The following is a 20,501-nucleotide window of genomic DNA, read 5'->3' on the forward strand; positions in this document are numbered from 1 at the left end:
TCGCGCACCGGAGCCGGTTCCGCAGCGTGGTGACCTCGCGGTTCATGGACTCGGCCGACTCGGTGACGTCCTCCAGCTCGCGCTGCAGCCGCCGGCGCCCGGCCTGCGCCCGCGACGCCTCCTCCTCCGCCTCCTCCAGCTGCCGCTTCAGCTGCTTCACCCGCAGGTTCCCCTTCTCCAGCTGGGCGGAGCCGCACGGGCAGGTGGGCAGGCGTCAGCGCCCCAGGCACTCTCCCCCACGGCCCTCCCTTCCCCAAGACCCTCCCACCAGCCCCCATCCCAGCCTCAGGTCTGCGCTCCAGGAGCCTGGCAGCCCCGGCTCACAAACCCCAGGGCTCCCAGCCCCTCCACCTGGCGCTGTGGGCCTGGCGGGGGGGGGGGGTCCCGTTCTCGTCCCTTTCTCTTCCCCCAAACACACACGCTGACCAGACCCACGGCACCAAGATGCCCCCCACGCTGACCAGACCTGCGTCACCGAGATGTCCCCCCACACACACTGACCAGACCCGCGTCACCAAGACACTCTGTGCATTTTGCCATCTCTTCCTCCCAGAAGGAAGCACCAGGACCGGACCTCATTGGTGTCGCTGCACCCACCAGCCCGCGCTCCTCTCCGGCTGTGCTGGTCTGCTCCTCTAAACTCACCCAGCGGACTGCTGTGTGTCAGAGCCCTTGCACTGTGCCCGTCTGGTCCTCCTCACTCCTCAGAGACCCTGCACCCACAGACCTCCCAGTTCTTCCTCTCCTAATTCTCCTTTTTTCTCATGGCCCTGGCACAGTCTACAGTGGACTCTGCCTGTGTGTTTCCTGTGCCTTCTCCTATGCTGAGAATGTGGGGTCCGTGAGGAGGGCGACACCCTCTTTCTCATTACACCCACACCCCTCGTTCCTGGCGGAGAGCTGGGCACAGAACTGCAGGGTCAATGAATAAAGCAGAGCTGAGCTTTTAAGGGCACAGGGACCCTGACCTGGGGTTTGATTCAGGCCCTGACGTTTATGTAAATTATATCCCCTCTCAAGGTGTCACTTTCCCAGTGAGAAAACGTAGTGTTACTTTAAAAGCAGCTGTCATACTGCTTAGGGTAGACCAAATGCTCGAGTCAGCAAGAGCACAGAGCTTGCGGCCCGAGTGTGAGTTTGAGCCCCGGCCCCACTTCTCCCTGGGAGTGAGTGACGTCACGTTTTATGCCTCGGTTTCCCCACCCGAATAACAGGAAATGATGGTGCTCACCCCGTGGCTTCTGACAAGAATTAAACACGCCTCATGCTGTGACTTTAGAACAGTGCCTGGCACACAGAAATCGCTGCATACACACTACTGGCCTAGTTCACGGGCAGGGCTGCAGGGCTTGGCCTCTGTCCTCACCAGGGCTGCCTCAGCTCCGATTCTGTGGCACAGTCACTGGTTTCAGCGCTGTGGAGGCCGACGTCCTGGGCTGGTTTCTCCCCTCAGCTCCAGCCCAGCACCTGCACGCTGCTCTGTGCCAGGAGCCCCCTGCCTGCAGAGGTGGCCTGTGCTATGTCTCACTCACCGTGCACCCCACTCTCTACTGCCCCCTGGTGGGGCCACTGTGTACCTGGTCCCGGAGCTGGTCGGCCACCCGCCTCTCCTCCTCCACCTGCAGAACCACTTCTTTCAGCCGCTTCTCAGCTCTGCGCACCAGCTTTCCAGAGAGGATGCGCTCCCTGGAGACAGGAAGAGTGGGGGACTTGGGAGAGGGGCTCCCCTCGAGCTCTGTCGCCACGGCCGTGTCCAGCGGCTGTCACCCAGTTCTTGGCCTGGCCTCTTCTCCCTTTTCCATCCCCAGGCCTAGCGGTCCCAGACGAGGCCTTCGACTTACAAGAGCCCAGCCAAAGCCGCAGAGCCAGGTGGCTGAGCCCGAGTTGGGCAAAGATGCTCAGTGAGGTCCCCGCGGCCCCGAGCAGCGGAACCTGCCGGCCAGCCTTAGGACGCGGGACGGTGATGAGCGGCCATGTCTGAAGCCGGGTGTTACACAGCTAGCGCTGAGTGCGACGCTGCTGCCCAAGTCTGCACCCCAAAGCGTCCAAAGGGACGGACGCCGACGTTGCCCGCCCCGCCCTTCCCACCCACCTGCTCTCCTGCTCCAGCTGCTCTTCAGCCTGGGCCAGCTTGGACTCCAGGGCGGCGATCACCATCTTCTGGCGCGCCCGGGCCCCGGCGTCCTCTTCGCCCAGGCGGCCCCGCAGCTCCTGCATCTGTCGCTCCAGCTGCTGCCGCCCGCTCTCGGCCTTGGCTGAGAAGCTGCGCTCGGCCGACAGCTCTGTGGTCAGCGTCTCCACCTGCGGGGTGTGGGCAAGCAAGGGTGACCCCGGGGAGCCTCAGAGGGGACGGCAGGGAGCCCCGGGCCCCTCCCGGCATGGAGAGGCTGAGCACTCGCACGTGGGTAGCGCAGATCCCGGCACTAAGTACACAGCAAATGCCGCATTTCCCCTCACTGACACCACCGACCAGTATGGCTGCCCTGGCTCGTGACCTCTCCGGACAGCCTTTTTCCATTTAAATTATGTCCAGGAGACCAGCACCATGGGCTTGTTGAATAGCTGTAAGTTCTGCCTGTGTGTGAGTGAGCCTGTTCCAAGGATTATCTCACTGCTGCTTGCACCGGGGTCAGCTGGGGAGCTCGTGAAACCCGCAGGTGGCAGAGCAGCTCGGGGCTGGCGGCGTGCACCTGGGGCGGGGGCTGGGGGGGCTCTGAAAGGGAGGAAAGGCAGGATCACGGGAGGCGCTGCCTCCTTCAGCAGCGTGAACGTGAGCACACGCGCCTGGGAACAGAAGCCGGTACTCTGCTCACGCTCGGAGCGCGCCCCGTGCTCAGGACGCGGGAGCGAGTCCGTGGTCATTCCATCTCGCCCTCACAGGGAAGCTCATCGCGATGCGCACGCCCTCGGGAACAGGGCGGGAAACAACGTCCCGAGCCACAGGCCCTTCCTCTGTTCTCACAGCAAGGCTTGGCTGCACGCAGAGGCAGGACCCAGCCACCAGCAGGTGACAACCCCGAGCTGGCCCCGTGACCCTCCCTGAGGAGTCTACTCTGCCCATGCTGCTCAGAGGCCGGCCAGAGCCCAGAGGCGGCAGCATCGCCCGGAACAGCCGGAACTGCCTCCGGGGCCGTCACTCCTTGCATCTCCCGAGGGCTTATCGCTCACAGGTGCGGTCCTGTCCAGTCCACAAAGCACACGCAGGCACCGCTGTCTCTTTCAAGCCCCTCCGTCTGCACTGCCCGCCTCCCTTACAAGTTCTCATTGGGGAATCTGGCCGTGTGCTCTGTACAGCTCCCACCCGGAGTTCTCTGACTCCACTCTCTGGCTCTGTGTCAGCATCAGCGCTCGGTCCCCGGGGCTCCCGCAGACTGGCAGCTGGGTGCAGGGACTGCATTGCTCCCCGGTGAGCCTGCAGGGAAGGGGTGGTTCCCTCCCCACCCTGGAAGGCTGCCTGTTCCGCGTGGGCCATCTCCTGCCCAGTGGCCACATGGCCCTGACTTGGAAGCGGCGTTCTTGCAGGTGGAAGTAGTGACCTTAGGATGAGGTTGGGTCCCTGTAAGCGGTGAGGAGGAGACGGACGCGTAGGGAAGACGCAGGAAGAGCCATGATGAAGGCATAGACGGGCGGGAGCAGCCACACCTCCAGGACACCCTGACCGCAGGCAGCCACCGCAGGCTGGGTGCGAGCTCCAGCCCTCGGAAGGAACCAGCGCGGCAGACACCTTGACTTTGGACGTGCGGTGCCAGGGGATGAGAGAACGAACTCCTGGGCTCGCCTCCCTGTCACGGCCACTCGCAGTGGTAAGAATGCCACTGTGAAGGCAGGCGTGGAGCCAGCTGCTGCACTTCCATCCTATCTCTGTGTCTTAAATACACTCCCCCATTTCCTCTAGTGTAGAGTCCTCTTGTCCAAGTCTGGGGTGGGCGTCTGGCCTCGCGCACTGTGGGAGTCGCTCCCGGCTCCCGGCCCAGCCCCAGCTCTCTGCCAGCCGCTGGGAGCCCCTCTCTGTGGCTCTCGAATTAGAATAAACAAGTAACTCAGGAAATATTTTCTGTTCCTTACACATCATCGCTCACTTGGCTGAGGGATTTCTCTTCCCCTCTGACGTCCGACACCTAGAACCTCACGCTGGCGTTTCTGGGCCCATATCCTCGGGGATGCACTGTGCCGCCCAAACACGTGGTTCCGGCTTTCTCTCCCGGGGCAGTTTTGTTTTGTGGGTTTGCCTCCAGTGTGGCTTTGGGTGCTGGCTGCGTCCCCTGCACTGGTTTCTTCCCTAAGGACCCCATCATCCACCTGTCGGGTCCACTTTGCCTGTCTTCAGTACCTGCTATGTTCTTGTGAGTTCCTTGTAATGCCTTTTTCCCCCCATTTTTTTATGTCCTTTCTGTTCCCCATCAGCCAAGGACACGGGTCAGGCTGACGGAGCTGTCAGTGGACCCACCTGCTCCTCACGCCCACCACCCAAGCCCGGCGCGGACAGAGGCCCTGGGCACGCGGCAGGCAGCCGAGCGGAGAGAAGGCGCTGCTCTCACGACGCGCACTCTGTGGGGAGAGGCCACATGGCCACTGGTCCCACGGGGGAGCTAAGCAGACAGCGGCAGGCGGAGGTGGTCAGGGAGAGCCGTGCTGAGGGCGGGAGGTGTGCGGTGGTCAGCGGGAGGCGGGCAGAGCAGAGGCCCTGGGCGGTGAAGGTGGGGGTGAGGGTGAGGTCTGGTGCGGGCGCTGCAGGTGGCTGAGGCTCTATCCTGAGCGGGAGGGCGGCTGCGGGAGCCGGGGGCTCTGCTCCTCCCTGAGACCTGGGCAGCCCAGGCCTGGGCTGTGCCTGAAGTCGGTGCGGCGGGCACAGGTCTCTCTCTGGATCCCCACCCTCTGCTGCCTGCCTGGAGCGCTCCCACGCTTCCCGCAAGATCTCTCTCCCATCACCGCCACCAGGAAGCCCTCCCCAAGAGCCCCCAGCCTTCGGGTGGGCTCAGGGGCACCTCGAGGCCCCCCACCCCGCGCCCAGCTGCCCGCCCTTGTCACTGTGCTCCTGCCCTGGGCCGCTGGGCCTCCTCCCTCGCCCGAGGTTGGGCTGCGAGGACGGGGACCTGGCCAGGTCCATCTCCGGGTCTCCAGCACCACCCAGACCAGGTACAGCAAATCTTTACAAGCAAACGTACACACAGACACGCGCACCTCCCGCTAAGCTCGGCTCTGTTTTCTATCCATTCTACACCCCGTGGAATCTCTCTAGGGAGCGCCGCGCGGGTGTGTCCCCTGTGCCATCCCATCCGGGACACCGGCACCCGTCTGTTGGAGTTCCCACGTGGAGCAGTTTGGATGCACCCCTGAGAAGCCTTGGAATTCAGGTGAACTGCGCATCCCGCCTCTCCCGCCCGTGAGAACTCCTACTCGACCCTCAGCACCCACGGCACAGAGCCCCGCCTCCGGCCGCTCACCTGCAGGACCAGCTTGCGGTAGCGGTCGTTGAGCAGCTCCGCCCCGCTCTGCTCCTCCTCCAGCTCCTCCTCCAGCTGCCCCAGCCGCGCCTCCAGCTGCCGCTTCTCCTCCAGGAAGGCCGCCCTGCGGAGGACAGGCCGCCGGGCACAGAGGGCTGAGCGGGTGGACCCAGGAGCAGGCCCATCCATCCCCGCCCCCACCCCGCCCCTGGGCGCTGAGCAGGCCTCCCCCGCCCTGCCCCGCCCGCCCCTGACCCCGCCCCGCCCCCTGGCGCTGAGCAGGCCTCCCCACCCCGCCCGCCCCTGACCCCGCCCCACCCCTAGCCCCGCCCCGCCCATCCATCCCCGCCCCCACCCCGCCCCCCACTGACCATCCAGCCTGCCCCCGCCCCGCCCCCAGGTGCTGAGCAGGCCTCCCCCCCCCCCGCCCGCCCCTGACCCCGCCCCACCCTAGCCCCGCCCCGCCCATCCATCCCCGCCCCCCACTGACCATCCGGCCTGCCCCCGCCCCACCCGCAGGTGCTGAGCAGGCCTCCCCCACCCCGCCCATCCATCCCGTCCTGGCCCCTGCCCCGCGGGCTGCTCACTTGCTGAGGTTGCCGTTGGCCACTTCGTCAGCCATCTCGTCCCGCTCCTGCTGGGCCTGCCGCCGGGCGCGGTCGGAGGCGGCCAGCTCCTGCGGTCGCAGGCCGGGCGGTCAGCGGGGCCGAGGCGGGAGGTCGCCCACCCCTGGCCTTTTGTCCACTGGGTGTGACCCTACAGGCAGCTGCGTCCTAAACCGCTCCCCGCGCCCCTGGCCTGTGTGCACCGCCTGCTGCCCGGCCCCTCACCCCCTATCCCTGTCAAACCCGGGACACACCCTCGGGGCTCTTGGCCTCCTCCTGCCCCTCACGCCCCCAGCCCCGTCCCTCCTCCACCTCTCGGGCCGCCCCCTGCCGCTCTCTTGTCTAGAATCCTCTGGGATCCCCAGAAGTAGGAGCCAAGGGACTGGAGCAGGCGGCCTCCTGTCAGCCCCGCCCAGCTCCCCGCCCACGTCGAGGCCACGCCCGGCGCCCCGCCTACTCCAGTCAAGACACCGCCCGCCCCGCCCACTTCTGGCCCCGCCCACGCCGAAGCTCCGCCCGCGCTCACCTCCTGCAGCCGCAGCACCTCGGCCTCCAGCCCCTTGAGGCGCTTCTCGCTCTCGCGGCTCTGAACAAAGATCTCCTCGCGGGAGCTGCGGGACTCCTCCACCTCGCGCCACAGCTCCTTCATCTGGGCCTGGGGGGACGGAGCGGCGGGCGGGCTCAGCCTGGCGGCTCCTGCTGGGGGGCGCCAGCCCGGAGAGGCCCAGACCCGGAAGGGGTTGCCCCGAAGGGGCCTGGGTTCATCAGCCGCACCCGGCCGGCCTCCCGCCCTGCTGGGCCTCTCTTGGGGGACTCGCTCAATCCTACAACTCCATCTGCTGGGTGGGGAAACTGAGGCACGGAGCGGCCAGGCTAAAGCCCAGGGCGGTAAGCGCCAGGGCCAGCACTAGACCCAGGCTTCTGTATTTAGCTGCTTACAAAGCCAGTATAAGGGCTTTCTCCTCACCAGGGCTTAAAAGAAAGAGAAATTTAGAAACAACCTAAATGCCCATCATAATTAAAAAAAAAACAACAACAACAACAACACAACAACCCATCTGCGTCCTTGCCAGGGGGCGGTGTGGTGCTAGCAGCAAGGGTGCGGCAGCCACAGCCACAGTCAGAAAGGAGGAAAGAAACGGGCGGAGTCCATCTGAGCCTGCTGGTTTGTTTGTCATTTATTTGAAGGCAGAGGGACAGAGATAGGAGTGGGGGGACAGAGGGACAGAGAGACAGGAGTGGGGGGGACAGAGAGACAGGAGTGGAGGGACAGAGGGACAGAGACAGGAGTGGGGGGACAGAGGGACAGGAGTGGGGGGACAGAGGGACAGGAGTGGGGGGACAGAGAGGAGTGGGGGGACAGAGGGACAGAGGGACAGGAGTGGGGGGGCAGAGAGACAGGAGTGGGGGGACAGAGAGACAGGAGTGGGGGGACAGAGGGACAGAGACAGGAGTGGGGGGACAGAGGGACAGGAGTGGGGGGACAGAGGGACAGGAGTGGGGGGACAGAGAGGAGTGGGGGGACAGAGGGACAGGAGTGGGGGGGCAGAGAGACAGGAGTGGGGGGACAGAGGGACAGGAGTGGGGGGACAGAGGGACAGAGACAGGAGTGGGGGGACAGAGGGACAGGAGTGGGGGACAGAGGGACAGGAGTGGGGGGACAGAGGGACAGAGACAGGAGTGGGGGGACAGAGGGACAGGAGTGGGGGGACAGAGGGACAGGAGTGGGGGGACAGAGAGGAGTGGGGGGACAGAGGGACAGAGGGACAGGAGTGGGGGGGCAGAGACAGGAGTAGGGGGACAGAGAGACAGGAGTAGGGGGACAGAGAGGAGTAGGGACAGAGGGACAGAGACAGGAGTGGGGGGACAGAGGGACAGGAGTGGGGGGACAGAGAGACAGGAGTGGGGGGACAGGGAGACAGGAGTGGGGGACAGAGGGATAGAGAGACAGGAGTGGGGGAGGAGACAGAGGGACAGGAGTGGGGGGACAGAGGGACAGAGACAGGAGTGGGGGGACAGAGGGACAGGAGTGGGGGGACAGAGAGACAGGAGTGGGGGGACAGAGAGACAGGAGTAGGGGGACAGAGAGACAGGAGTAGGGACAGAGGGACAGAGGGACAGGAGTGGGGGGACAGAGGGACAGAGGGACAGGAGTGGGGGGACAGAGGGACAGAGAGACAGGAGTGGGGGGACAGAGGGACAGGAGTGGGGGGACAGAGGGACAGGAGTCGGGGGGACAGAGGGACAGAGAGACAGGAGTGGGGGGACAGAGGGATAGAGAGACAGGATAGAGAGACAGGAGTGGGGGGACAGAGGGACAGGAGTGGGGGGACAGAGGGACAGAGAGACAGGAGTGGGGGGACAGAGGGATAGAGAGACAGGATAGAGAGACAGGAGTGGGGGAGGAGACAGAGGGACAGAGAGAGCTTCCACCCATGGGTTCAGTCCCCAGTGTTCACGACAGTGGCCGCTGGGCCAGGCTGGAGCCAGGAGCTTGGAACTCCAACCATGTCTCCCTTGTGGTGACCAGGGCCGGGCACTTGAGCGCTCACGGGGAGCTGGGCTGGAGGCAGAGGCGGGCCCCTCCCAGGCCCCTGAGGTGGGATGTGGGTAATCCAACCCGCTGTGCCACAAAGCCTGCCCTGAGACCTGTGTCTTCCCAAACGTTATGTTCCGTGGGCATTCACATAAAGATTAGGGAGATGGTTTACCATTTCTGCGCTGTTTCTGAAATTCAGTTTATAAGTGGGATTTCAGACCTATCATATTTCAGATGGCTGATGGCTGAATGACACGGGGCCCTGCAATTCTATACTTCTAAATACAGGTTTCAAGATTTCTCATTGTCACCTCATGATGCTACGTATTTATAGGGCATGTTCTGGTATTTCCAACACACATATGCAATGCATAATTTAAAAAAACAGGTATTATTACTTTCAACACTAAAAAAACCTATCAAGGTATTTTCATTTCAAAAAACAAAATGAGGGGCCGGCGCTGTGGCACAGTGGGTAAAGCTGCCAACTGCAGCACTGGCATCCCATATGGGCGCGGGTTTGAGTCCCGGCTGCTCCACTTCCCATCCAGCTCTCTGCTGTGGCCTGGGAAAGCAGTAGAAGATGGCCGAGGTCCTTGGGCCCCTGCACCCACGTGGGAGATCCGGAAGAAGCTCCTGGCTCCTGGCTTCGGATCAGCACAGCTCTGGCTGTTGCAGTCACTGGGGAGTGAACCAGCGGATGGAAGCCCTCTCTCTCTCTCCCCCTTTCCTCTGCCTGTTCATAACTCGGCTTTTCAAATAAATAAATAAATCCTAAAAACAAAACAAAACAAACAACAAAGTGAAATGAGGAAAGTGGGCTAAGCCGTCGGCATTTTGGGGAGGGCCTGGGGCCCAGCGGTCCAGACGCCACACCCGTGCTGGGATTTGAGTGCCGTGTCCACTTCTGACCCGGCTCCGTGCTCCACCCGGGGGCAGCCGGGCCCTGCGTCCACGTGGAAGGCCTGGCGCAGCTCCCAGCGCCCCGCTGCCCCTGGCCCGGTTCCAGCAGGCGCGGGCATCCGAGGAGCGAGCCAGCAGATGGCAGCTCCGTCTCTCTCCTCCTCCCCGATACAGTCACATTTATTAAACGCAGCAGTTTAAATAAAGTCAATAAAAACATAAGGAAGCACGCGGGCGCCTCTCCGGAGGGGCGAACAGGCGCTGCCCACGGCGGGGAGAGGGGTTGGCTCCAAGGGGCTCTCAGACTGGGAGAGGCTCAGGCCCGGACACTTCCTGCCCCGCACCGCCCCGACTCCGCCTCACACCTGCACCCTGCACAGCTGCTTCACCGCCCCGCCCCCGCCATGCCCTGCCCCGCCCCACCACGCTCCACCCCTGCATACGGAGCAGCCTCCTCCTTGCCCCGCCCCGCCACGCCCGCCACGCCCCTCCTCCTTGCCCCTCGCACCTGCATCTTGCACAGCTGCTTCACCGCCTCCTCCTTGCCCTGCCCCCGCCACGCCCCCTCGCCCCGCCACGCCCCCTTGCCCCGCCCCCACCACGCCCCTCCTCCTTGCCCCGCCCCACCCGCACCTGCATCTTGCGCAGCTGCTTCACCGCCTCCTCCTTGCCCTGCCCCGCGGACTCCGTCTGCGCCCGCAGCTCCTCCAGCTCGGCCTCCAGCTTCTTGCGGGCGGCCACGGCCAGCGCCCGCTGCTTGCGCTCCTCGTCCCGCTCCACCTCGGCGTCTCGCAGCTGGGGGCGGCGAGGGGCCGGTCAGGGGCTCCGTGCGATCCTCTGCCCTGGAGCCCTGCCCCGGCCCCTCGCGGCAGCGCAGGCTTGGTTCCTCCCCTCTCGCAAGTCCCCTTCCTGGCCATTCCCACGAGGGGTTCCAGGAGGGTCTCTGTGCGCCTGTGCGCAGCCCTCCCATGGCTCCGGGCTCCCAGCACCCCCAGGGCAGTCCTGACAGTCATGTGTGGCTGGGTGAGGGGGCAGAGTGGACAGACAGCCCGAGCCTCCTCCCTGCCGACCCAATGCCTGCCGCCCCCTGGCGGCCCGAGGCTGTTGGAGGGGTCCACGCACTGCACTCAGCAGTCGCCCCAGCACACGGTCGGCGTGGAGAAACAGTGGGCTAAGGGCCTATGGAGCCATGTGTAGGTGTGCGGAGGGGGCCAGCGACAGGAGACAGCGGGGGGGCGGGGCCTGCAGCTGAGCCGGCAGCGACCCCAGGCCTGAATGAACACGGGAGTTGGCGGAGGGCTGGGTGGACAGAGGCCTAGTGGGTGAGGGTTGGCTGTGGGTGGTGGCTTTGGGGGATGGCGGGTATGTCGCTAGGCCAGCGGCAGTAAGTGTGCAGCTGTGGTCCTGGTGGGTGCGTGGGTGAGACCCTGAGCCCACCTGGCTCACCCCCGCAGACCCCCTGCTGCACCTGCCTGGCTAGCCCCGGCTCACCCCCTTGCTGGCCCCCAGAGCCCCCATGTGTACCTGCCTGGCTAGCCCCGGCTCACCCCCTTGCTGGCCCCCAGAGCCCCCATGTGCACCTGCCTGGCTAGCCCCGGCTCACCCCCGCTGCCGGCCCCCAGAGCCCTCTGTGTCCACCTGCCTGGCTAGCCCCGGCTCACCCCCGCTGCCGGCCCCCAGCGCCCCCTGCTGCACCTGCCTGGCTAGCCCCGGCTCACCCCCGCTGCCGGCCCCCAGCGCCCCCTGCTGCACCTGCCTGGCTAGCCCCGGCTCACCCTGCTGCCGGCCCCCAGCGCCCCCTGCTGCACCTGCCTGGCTAGCCCCGGCTCACCCTGCTGCCGGCCCCCAGCGCCCCCTTGTGCACCTGCCTGGCTAGCCCCGGCTCACCCCTGCTGCCGGGCCCCAGCGCCCCCTTGTGCACCTGCCTGGCTAGCCCCGGCTCACCCCTGCTGCCGGGCCCCAGCGCCCCCTTGTGCACCTGCTTGGCTAGCCTGGCTCACCCCTGCTGCCGGCCTCCAGCGCCCCCTTGTGCACCTGCTTGGCTAGCCTGGCTCACCCCCGCTGCCGGCCCCCAGAGCCCCCTGTGTCCACCTGCCTGGCTAGCCTGGCTCACCCCCGCTGCCGGCCCCCAGAGCCCCCTGTGTCCACCTGCCTGGCTAGCCTGGCTCACCCCCGCTGCCGGCCCCCAGCGCCCCCTGCTGCACCTGCTTGGCTAGCTGCTTCCGCCGGTCCTCGCCGGCCTCGTCGCGGCCCTGCAGGTCCCGCTCGTGCTGTGCCTTGAGCGCCTGCACCGTCACCTCCAGGCGCAGCTTGGCGTCCTCGGCCGCCGTCAGCTCGTCCTCCAGCTCCGTCACCTGAGTCCGCAGGTCGCTGGCCGCCTGCTCCGCCACGCGGCGGGCTCGCTCCAGCTCGTGTACCTGGTGGCAGGGACAGTGGGCTGGGCGCGGAGCTAGGGCCCTGGGAGGGAGATGCTTCGAGAGGGGCCGGGAAGGCGCAGGACAACGCGCCCATCCTGGTCCATTCGCTTTGCTGTTGAACTGGCATGTGTCAATCGTTCTGACACCGTGTAAGAAAGCTGTAGGAGCTGTGCAGATACGAGCGCTCTCACACTCAGCGCGCTCCTGGCCTCAGCCGTCCCCTGACAGTGGGTGCACGTGTTCTCCCACTACGCCCGCCCCGGGACGGACTCTGAGCGTCGCAGGGCAGGGGCTACCCGCGTGGTACCGGCGGCGACGGACAGGGTCTGCCTGAGGCCTCGGAGGGCCCCCGGCCTGCCTCCTATTTGTCATCCGGCCTCTCCCACAACCCCAGGGCTCCTCCCACGCCCCACGTCCCCTCCCACGCCCTACCCCCAAAGCCCCTCCCACGCCTGCCCCATGGCCCCTCCCACGCCCCTCCCACGGCTCCTCCCACAACCTTCCCACGCCCCTTGCCCACCCCCACGCTCACACGGCCCGCCCCGCCCCTTGCCCCGCCCCCACACGCACAGGCCCCTCCCACGCCCCTGCCCCCGCCCCCACGCTCACAGGCCCGCCCACGCCCCCTCGCCCCGCCCCACGCTCACAGGCCCCGCCCCCTCGCCCCACCCCCATGTCCACACGGCCCCGCCCCTCGTCCTGCCCCCACACTCACACGGCCTGCCCATGCCCCCTTACCCCGCCCACACGCTCACAGGCCCCTCCCACGCTCCTGCCCCGCCCCCACGCTCACACGGCCCCGCCCCTCGCCCCGCCCCCACGCTCACGCTCTTGCCGACGTCGTCCTTGCTGCTCAGCAGCGCCTCCAGTTCGGCCCGCAGCGCCCGGTTCTGGCGCTCCAGGTCCGCCCGCGCCTCCTGCTCCTCCTCCAGCGCCCGCGTCAGCGCCAGGGCGCGGGCCTCGCGCTCCCGGCCCTCGGCCTCGGCGCGCTCGCGGTCCTCCACCACCCGCAGGACAGCCGCCTTCTCCTCGGCCAGGAGCTGCGGGCGGGCACGGGGCGGTTACGGGGCGGGCGACACCCACAGGGCGGCGCGGGAACTACAGCGGGCCCAGGGCGCCAGGCCACACCCGCGGCGGAGGAAGGGGCGGTGGGCGAGCACACGCGGGTGCACGTTTAAAGAGACTTCAGCCTGCCCTGCTTTCTTTAAAAACAGCTCCTGGCTTTGGATCGGCGCAGCTCCGGCCATTGTGGCCATTGGAGGAGTGAACCAGCGGGTGGAAGACCTCTCTCTCTCTCTAACTCTACTCTCAAATAAATAAAAATCTTTAAAAAAAGGTTGAGAATCTCCAAATTGATAAAAAACAGAAACACCGAGTCAGAGTTGCAGGGAGCTCCGTGACGGAGGCTGGATGGACACAGACTCACGACGGCGTCCCCGGGTCCAGCCGCCAGGAGCCACTGTAACAGGAGCTGGACCACAGGGAGATGCTGGCTCCGGCCAGCTCTGAAGGCAGAGCGGCGGCCCCGCCCGCCTGCGCTTTCTCAAGGTGTAAATCAAGGCCGGGAGTTCCGTGTGGCCTCTGCTCCAGGCACGGGCCAGCCCCGGATGCGAGCCTCACGGCGGCCCGAGTTTCGCTCTGGGGTCCTGGGACTTCCATCTCGCTCTTATGCCCATCTTCCAGATGGGCAGGCCGAGGCTGAGACGGTCAGAGCGGCTTGCCTGAAGCACCCAGGAACAGCAGAGGTGAGACGTGCTGCTCCACTTCACCCCCCGAGGCAGCCTCTGGGGTACCCAAAACCGTCACCCAAACCAGCGTCCCCGGGAAGTGAAGGGTGGTGCCGGGGATAGCCGTGGGTCGTCACGCCGGGACAGGAGGCACAGGCCAGGACCGCCGGCTCCCCAGAGGCCGGAGAGAGCAGGCCTTGCTCCTCGGCCAAGGCCAAGGCGCCCACTTCCCAGCCGGGCAGACCAAGGCGCGCACCTGGTCGAACTTGCGTTGCTTCTTCTCCAGCGTGCTCACGAGCTGCCGCTGCTGCTCCAGGTCCACCGTGGCATCGTCCAGCTCCTGCTGCAGCCGCCGTCGCCCGCGCTCCAGCCGCTCCACCGCCTCCGTCTTTTCCGCCAGGCGCTGGGCCAGGGCCTCGGCCTCGCGGGCGGCCTTGCGCCGCGCCTCCTCCCCTGCCTCCAGGGCCCCCGCCTCCTCCTCCTGCCGTCGCCGCCAGTCTGAGAGCTGGGTGGGGGGGAGAGTGAGGGCTGTGAGGGACCCAGGTGGGGGCCAGGCAGGCCCCGTGTCCCAGGGGAGGAGACGGAGGCCTGGACAGGGACAGAAGTCGCCCAGAGCACAGCTGAGGCCGTGAGGACCATGAACCATGGCTCTTCACCCTTTCCTGGGGCGCACCCAGGGGGGCTGGGGCTAGCGGGCTGCGGGTTCAGGCAGAAGAAGCAGAGCATCATGGGAGTCCTCAGGAGGGGCCCAGGATCTGATTAGGACACTAGGAGAGGCATCCCAGAGGAGGGGGCACTTGAGACGGGTCTCGAGGTACGTATAGGAGTTCAGCAGCTGGAGGAGCCGTCACTCATTCAAAGTCACGTCCCACGGCTGACTGTGCACAGGCTCTGTGCTGGGGGCCCAGGCCTAACCCGTGGGGTCCCATCCGGAAGGGGCTCATGGACAGACAGCTGTAGCCCCAGGTGACTGGAGTTGGGAGGGAGGAGAGGGGGAGGAGAGATGTTTGAGAGCGGGGGAGACGGGTGTTAAGTCCGGAAGAAGGAAAGGGGTCTTCTGAGTGGACGTGGGGAGCGAGGACCGAGGGGGACGCGGACGCAGCTGAGGACAGAGGGAGACCAGAGAGCACAGGCCTCAGCTGCCCGGCAGAGTCTGGGCGGGGCCCCGGGGGAACCGGGTAGCCACCGGGGGGCAGCCAGCACTGGAGGGCAGCTCTGGGGACAGCTGCATGGGGCACAGAGACCGGTCCAGACAGGAGCGGTGGGCCTGAGCCGGGGCCGGGGCTGGGGCTGGGTGGACGGGCAGTGTGGAACAAGGCAGAGTCCAGGGCCGCAGGGCCAGGCTGGCGCACGGGCGAGGAGGGCGTGTGGGGGACTGGCCCGGGACCGCGTGGCTGCTGGGCTCGTCGCCGGGAGGGGCACTGGGCTGCGGTGCCCTGCAGGTGCCGCGTAGGTGGCTCACCTGGGCCTGGGCCGCCTGCAGCTCGCGGGCCACCCGCTCCCGGGCAGCGGCCTCCTCCTCCAGCTGCTCCCGCAGTCCAGCCGCCTCGGCCTCCATGGCTCGGACCCGGGACCCCAGGGCCAGCTTGGCTCTGGTCTCCTCCTGCATCAGCTCCTGGGGGTGGGGGGTGGTGGAGGTCAGGCGCAGTGGGGAGAAGGACGCGCAGCGGGGTCGCCGTGGGGTCAAGGCGGGTTGGGGTCACCTGGGCGTCATGCAGCTGGGCCTCCGTGCTGCTTAGCTCCTTGCTCAGCCTGATGGCTTTGGACTCGGCCTCGCTCAGCGCCCCGGACACGGTCTCCAGCTCAGCCTGTGGGCGGAGCGGTGGGTGAGGTCCCCCAGCTGCAGCCTTGGCCCGGTCCAGCCCGCCCACGTCTCTGCCCCCAGTCCCCACCAGGTGTGAGTGTGAGTGTGAAGTGGCACAGCTGCCGCGGGAAACACACCGAGCGACCCGGGACCCGGCCGAGCCACTCCTGGACGTGGACCGTCCGCCCTGGGCGTCGTGGGCGGGAGTCTGGCACAGCAGGTAGGAGGCAGAGTGCCTGGGTTCGAATCCTGCTCTGCTTGCCATTCCGGCCCAGTGTTAACGTGTGCCCTAGGGGATGGCGGATGATGGCTCAAGCATGGGGGCCCCTTCTCCCTAACACATATTGTAAAGACAGTAACAGTGGAGCCCCCTGGAGGGACAGTGAATTAAAACTCACTCTCCCATTGGCTCTCTGCTTGTCTGTATCCTCAGCCATGCACACCATAGGTCATTGGGCCGAACACAAAACATCATGAATTTTTAAAACCTACTTTTCTGGGGCCATGGTGTAGTGGGTAAAGCCACCGCCTGTGGCACTGGCATCCCCTACAGATGCCGGTTCCAGGCTCGTCTGCTCCACTGCCCACACAGCTCCCTGCTAATGCACCTGGGAAAACAGTGGAGGATGGCCCAAGTGCGTGGGCCCCTGCACCCACGTGGGAGACCTGGAGGAAGCTCCTGGCTCCTGGCTTCAGATGGGCCCAGCTCTGGCCATTGTGGCCATCTGGAGAGTGAACCAACAGATAAAAGACCTCTCTCTATCTCTCTTTCAAATAAGTATTTAAAAAGAATAAAAATAGAAATGTGGTGGAATGAGAAGGCCATGCCAAGATGGCCGCTGGCAACAGAGCCTGCCTGGCAACAGGCTGCGATTGGTCAGGGCATAAACCACCCCTTGACCGGATTGGCTGTCTTGGCTATTTAAGCTGCTGTACCAACTGAAATAAACGAGTCTGCGGGCTGCTCGCCTCTGGCCTGCTTTCATCGACTCCCGGGGTCTGTGTGGTGACTCCGCACCTCTTGGCCCCACCAGGCTCCTCCTCTCAGAACGAATCCACAGCAACACCTACTTTTCTTTGACTAGTGACCGTAGGAGAGTGCCCCAGTGCAGCTCAGAGTTCTACCCCAGGATTTTCTTATCAGACCACAAACTAGTGGAAGCCAGGACAGACGGAGGAGAGACTGGGCTGTGACGGGGCTGAGGCCCAAGGGATGCCGGAGTGGCCCTCAGTTTTGAGTTTCAGCTCTGAGTGACCTTAGGCAAGCAACTTTATTTCCATGGGTCTGAGTTTCCCCGTGTGTAAAATGGGAACAATATCAGCTCTGCTCTACAAAGAGCGTTTGGCACGCAGCAGCGGCGCATGGACAAGGTGGCCGTGGCCCAGACAGCTGCCCAGAGATGCTGGGCCCGCCCCCTGCCCCCGGCCACCAGCTACTCATGGTCAAGGTGGCCGTGGCCTAGACAGCAGCCCAGAGATGCTGGGCCCGCCCCCTGCCCCCGGCCACCAGCTACTCATGGACAAGGTGGCTGTGGCCCAGACAGCTGCCCAGAGATGCTGGGCACTCCCCCCGCCCCCAGCCACCAGCTACTCATGGTCAAGGTGGCCGTGGCCTAGACAGCAGCCCAGAGATGCTGGGCCCGCCCCCTGCCCCCGGCCACCAGCTACTCATGGTCAAGGTGGCTGTGGCCCAGACTGCTGCCCAGAGATGCTGGGCCTCCCCCTGCCCCTGGCCACCAGCTACTCATGGACAAGGTGGCCATGGCCCAGACAGCAGCCCAGAGATGCTGGGCCTCCCCCTGCCCCCTGCCACTCATGGACAAGGTTGCCGTGGCCCGCCCCGCTGCCCGGAGATGCGGGCCTGCCCCCCGCCCGCCACTCACCTGGGCCCGCTGCAGCTTTTCGGCGGCCTCCGCTCGTGCCCGCTCCCCGTCGCCGGCCCGGCCCTGCACTTCCTGCAGCTGCGACTCCAGGCGGCGCCTCCGCTGCTCGCCCTCCTGGCGAGCGGTCTGCAGGCTGCCCAGCTCCGCCCGCAGCTCGGACACCTCGGCTTCCAGAGCCAGCCGGGTCTTCTCCCAGGCACCCTTGCCCTGGCAGAGGAGGGAGACAAAGGTTTGAGCCCTCCCCACCCCAGGCCAGGCACAATCCTGCCCCAGGGCCTTTGCACTGGCCTGGAACACAGCTCCCCCTGATGCCCAGGCCGCTCATCCCTCACCTCCCTCACTGTTCCACTCAGATGTCACCTTCTCCCAGAGTCCCCCCAGGGCCTGGTTACAATCACAGCCCCGACTCAGCACTCTGATCCCCTGCCCCGACCCTCGTCTTCCCACAGCACCCACTACTCCACGCTAGTCAGTAGACGGAGAGCTTCCCCTCTCCCACTGAGGGAGGGCAGGGCTCGGGGCTGTGTCCACGGCTGGGACCCCAGCACCCTTCCTAAAACACAGTACACACTCCATAAAGGTGGATGGGGACCTGCATGGCCTGGAACCAGCCAGAGGCACCTGCTCCGGCCCCTCCTCCTGCAGAGGTGGCTAACCCGAACCTGCCCCAAGGCCACGCCCAGTGGCCCCGCCTCCTGCAGAGGCACCTGCCCAGGCCCCGCCCCAAGGCCACGCCCTCCGCAGAACTGCCTGTCCCTGCCCTCTCCCAAGGCCATGCCTCCTCCAGGCGCCTGCCCTGGTCCCGCTCCATAACCCCGTCCCAAGGCTAGGCTTCCTGTGAGGCGTCTGACTTGGCCCCACCCCGTGGTCACGCCTCCTCAAGGCACCCGCCCCGGCCCCGCCCCACACACGCACCTGGCGGGCCTGCTCCAGCTCCCCGGCCCCGCCCCGGCCCCGCCCCGGCCCCGCCCCACACACACACGCACCCGGCGGGCCTGCTCCAGCTCCCCAGCCCCGCCCCGGCTCCGCCCCGGCCCCGCCCCACACACGCACCCGGCGGGCCTGCTCCAGCTGCTCCGCCAGTTCCCCCAGCGCCTGACCATGGCGCTGCCTGAGCTCCTGCACAGCCAGCTCATGGAGACGCGTCTCCTCTTCCAGCGTCTTCTTCAGCTCCGTCACCTCCTGCTCCCTCTTTGACCTTCCATGGAGGGGGGCGAGGGAGGAAACTTCCAGAGCGGGGAAGGCAGGGACTGCGGAGAGCCCCCCCCCCCCCCCGCAGCGGGCCGTGCCTCCTGGCTCCCCTCCCTCTCCTCTCCCAGGGCGCTGGGCAGTGATGTTGGGAGAGGGCAGTGGCTTTAAGGGTGAGCTCGTGCTCATCTCCAAACCCTGAGAGGCCCCGCGGGGCAGTCTTCCTGCATCCGCTGCCCTGGCCGTGGCTGGGGGCGCTCATGCATCACCCACAGTGCCCCGGACCGGCCCTGTCTGCTCCCCCAAGACTGGAAGCTCCTGACTGTAACGCCTGGTCTGACCCCTCTCTGCCCAGCGTGGCCCGGAGCTGGTGCTCAGCAAACATTTTCGGCTAAACCTCGGTGAGGACAGGGACTCGCTCCTGATCCTCTCCCCAGCGTCTCCCCGGCCCCGCCCCTCCCTCTCCCTGGCCCCACCCCATCCTTCCCCGGCCCCGCCCTCCCTCTCCATGGCCCCGCCCCTCTCCCCCCAAGCTGTCTCCCTGGCCCTGTCCTATCCTTGGCCACGCCCCTTCCTGGCCCCGCCCCATCCTCCCGGCCCTGCCCCCAGCCCACTCCCTGCCGCCCGCTCTGCAGGTGCCCACGCCTCGCACTGGCTGCGTCCGCCCAGGGCGCCGGCCTTACCTGAGCTCCAGCTGCGCGTTGGTGGAGTCCAGGGTGTCCTCCAGCTCGCCCCGCAGCGCCTCCAGCTCCTCCCCCAGGTCCCGGCGCTGCTTCTCCGCCTTGGCCCTGGCCGCGCGCTCGGCCTCCAGGTCCTCCTGGGCTTCCGCCAGCCCGGCCTGCGCCTCCCGCAGGGATTTGAGCAGCTGGGCCCGGGCCCCGCCCTCGTCCTCCGCCCTGGGGGTGACGAGAACCATGAGGTGGTTCAGGGCAGGCGGGCGCCAGGGATAGCTTCTGCGATGGAGAGGCAGCTGCCAGCTTCCCGGGGGGCACTCCTGGGTTCCAATCCGGGCTCTGGCCTTGGGCCCGAGACTTCAACACTGCGCACCTCAGTTTTCTTAGCTGTGAAGTGGGACCGACACTGACTTCCTCACACGGGAAACACCCACTGGGTCCTGGCCTCAGGCAGCCCCTTGGTTCATGCTGGTGCCGGGTGAGGAACCGAGGCCCAGCGTGGGGAAGGCGCCTGGGAGGAGGGCGCGGTTGGGCCGAGCCCACAGCCTCTCCTCACAGGCCTGGTGTCAGCGCGCTGAGCTGGCAGTAACGGCTCAGGGGCCACCGGGCCTGGGCAGCCGCCCTCTCTCCACTGGCCAGTGGCTCAGCCTCTACACAGCAGCTCTGGGTCTAACAGAAGGTGCAACTGAGCCCAGCCCACCGCTGAGGAAAACACAGGGATCGAGAAAGGTGTGTGGGCGTGGGCTAGGCAGAGCGTGGGTTAGAGGTGGCTGGGACTGGGCCCGGGGCAGCGAGTGACTGCTGGGTCGGCACCGGGGCCTAATGCGACCCGGGCTCCAGGAGCCGGGTCCCTGCCAATGCCATGGGAGACCCGGGCTGAGCTCCTGGTTCCCGGCTTCGGCCCAGCCCAGGCCCAGCCGCTGCAGGCATCTGAGGGGTTAACGTGCACTTGGGACATCTCTCTCAAAAAAATCAACAAAAATTAAAAGATGTATATCTAGCCTTTATAGGGGCTTAGCGTCTGCCCGCGGTTGGATGCACCCCTTCTGTGATCGCCCCATTTCACAGATGAAGAGACTGAGGCCAGAGCGATGATGTCGCCTGGGTGAGACCATATGGCCAGGGAGGGGAGGAGTCGGGACTGAACCCAGAAGTTAGACTGGGGGTGCACGTTCCTAACTCTCTCACACACACATACAACACAGAGTGAGTACCACCGGCTCAGGTGGGCATCTTCCCACCCGTGGCGTCTCTGAAGCGGAGCTGTACCCAAAACCAAGGGCATCGTGAGCTGCAGGAGGCACAGGGCATCCCAGC

At 66.1% G+C, this 20,501-nt stretch overlaps 1 protein-coding gene across 3 annotated transcripts in view; it reads right to left on the reverse strand.

Moving 5' to 3' along the window:
• Positions 1–20,501, reverse strand: part of MYH14 (myosin heavy chain 14) — a 64,067-nt gene that overhangs the window by 1,306 nt on the left and 42,260 nt on the right. For all 3 annotated transcript variants that reach the window (XM_062176360.1, XM_062176361.1, XM_062176359.1), the window contains 15 exons: positions 19,194–19,406; positions 18,376–18,520; positions 17,323–17,529; positions 15,339–15,443; positions 15,098–15,250; positions 13,892–14,140; positions 12,736–12,948; positions 11,696–11,908; positions 10,125–10,286; positions 6,576–6,704; positions 6,032–6,120; positions 5,445–5,568; positions 2,093–2,301; positions 1,578–1,686; positions 9–181 (listed from right to left, as the gene is read on the reverse strand). In XM_062176360.1, coding sequence (XP_062032344.1) covers positions 9–181; positions 1,578–1,686; positions 2,093–2,301; positions 5,445–5,568; positions 6,032–6,120; positions 6,576–6,704; positions 10,125–10,286; positions 11,696–11,908; positions 12,736–12,948; positions 13,892–14,140; positions 15,098–15,250; positions 15,339–15,443; positions 17,323–17,529; positions 18,376–18,520; positions 19,194–19,406 — 2,493 coding nt within the window. The remainder of the gene's footprint in view (positions 1–8; positions 182–1,577; positions 1,687–2,092; positions 2,302–5,444; positions 5,569–6,031; positions 6,121–6,575; positions 6,705–10,124; positions 10,287–11,695; positions 11,909–12,735; positions 12,949–13,891; positions 14,141–15,097; positions 15,251–15,338; positions 15,444–17,322; positions 17,530–18,375; positions 18,521–19,193; positions 19,407–20,501) is intronic.

This window comes from Lepus europaeus, chromosome 19 (assembly GCF_033115175.1).
Source record: "Lepus europaeus isolate LE1 chromosome 19, mLepTim1.pri, whole genome shotgun sequence".
Taxonomy (NCBI): domain Eukaryota; kingdom Metazoa; phylum Chordata; class Mammalia; order Lagomorpha; family Leporidae; genus Lepus; species Lepus europaeus.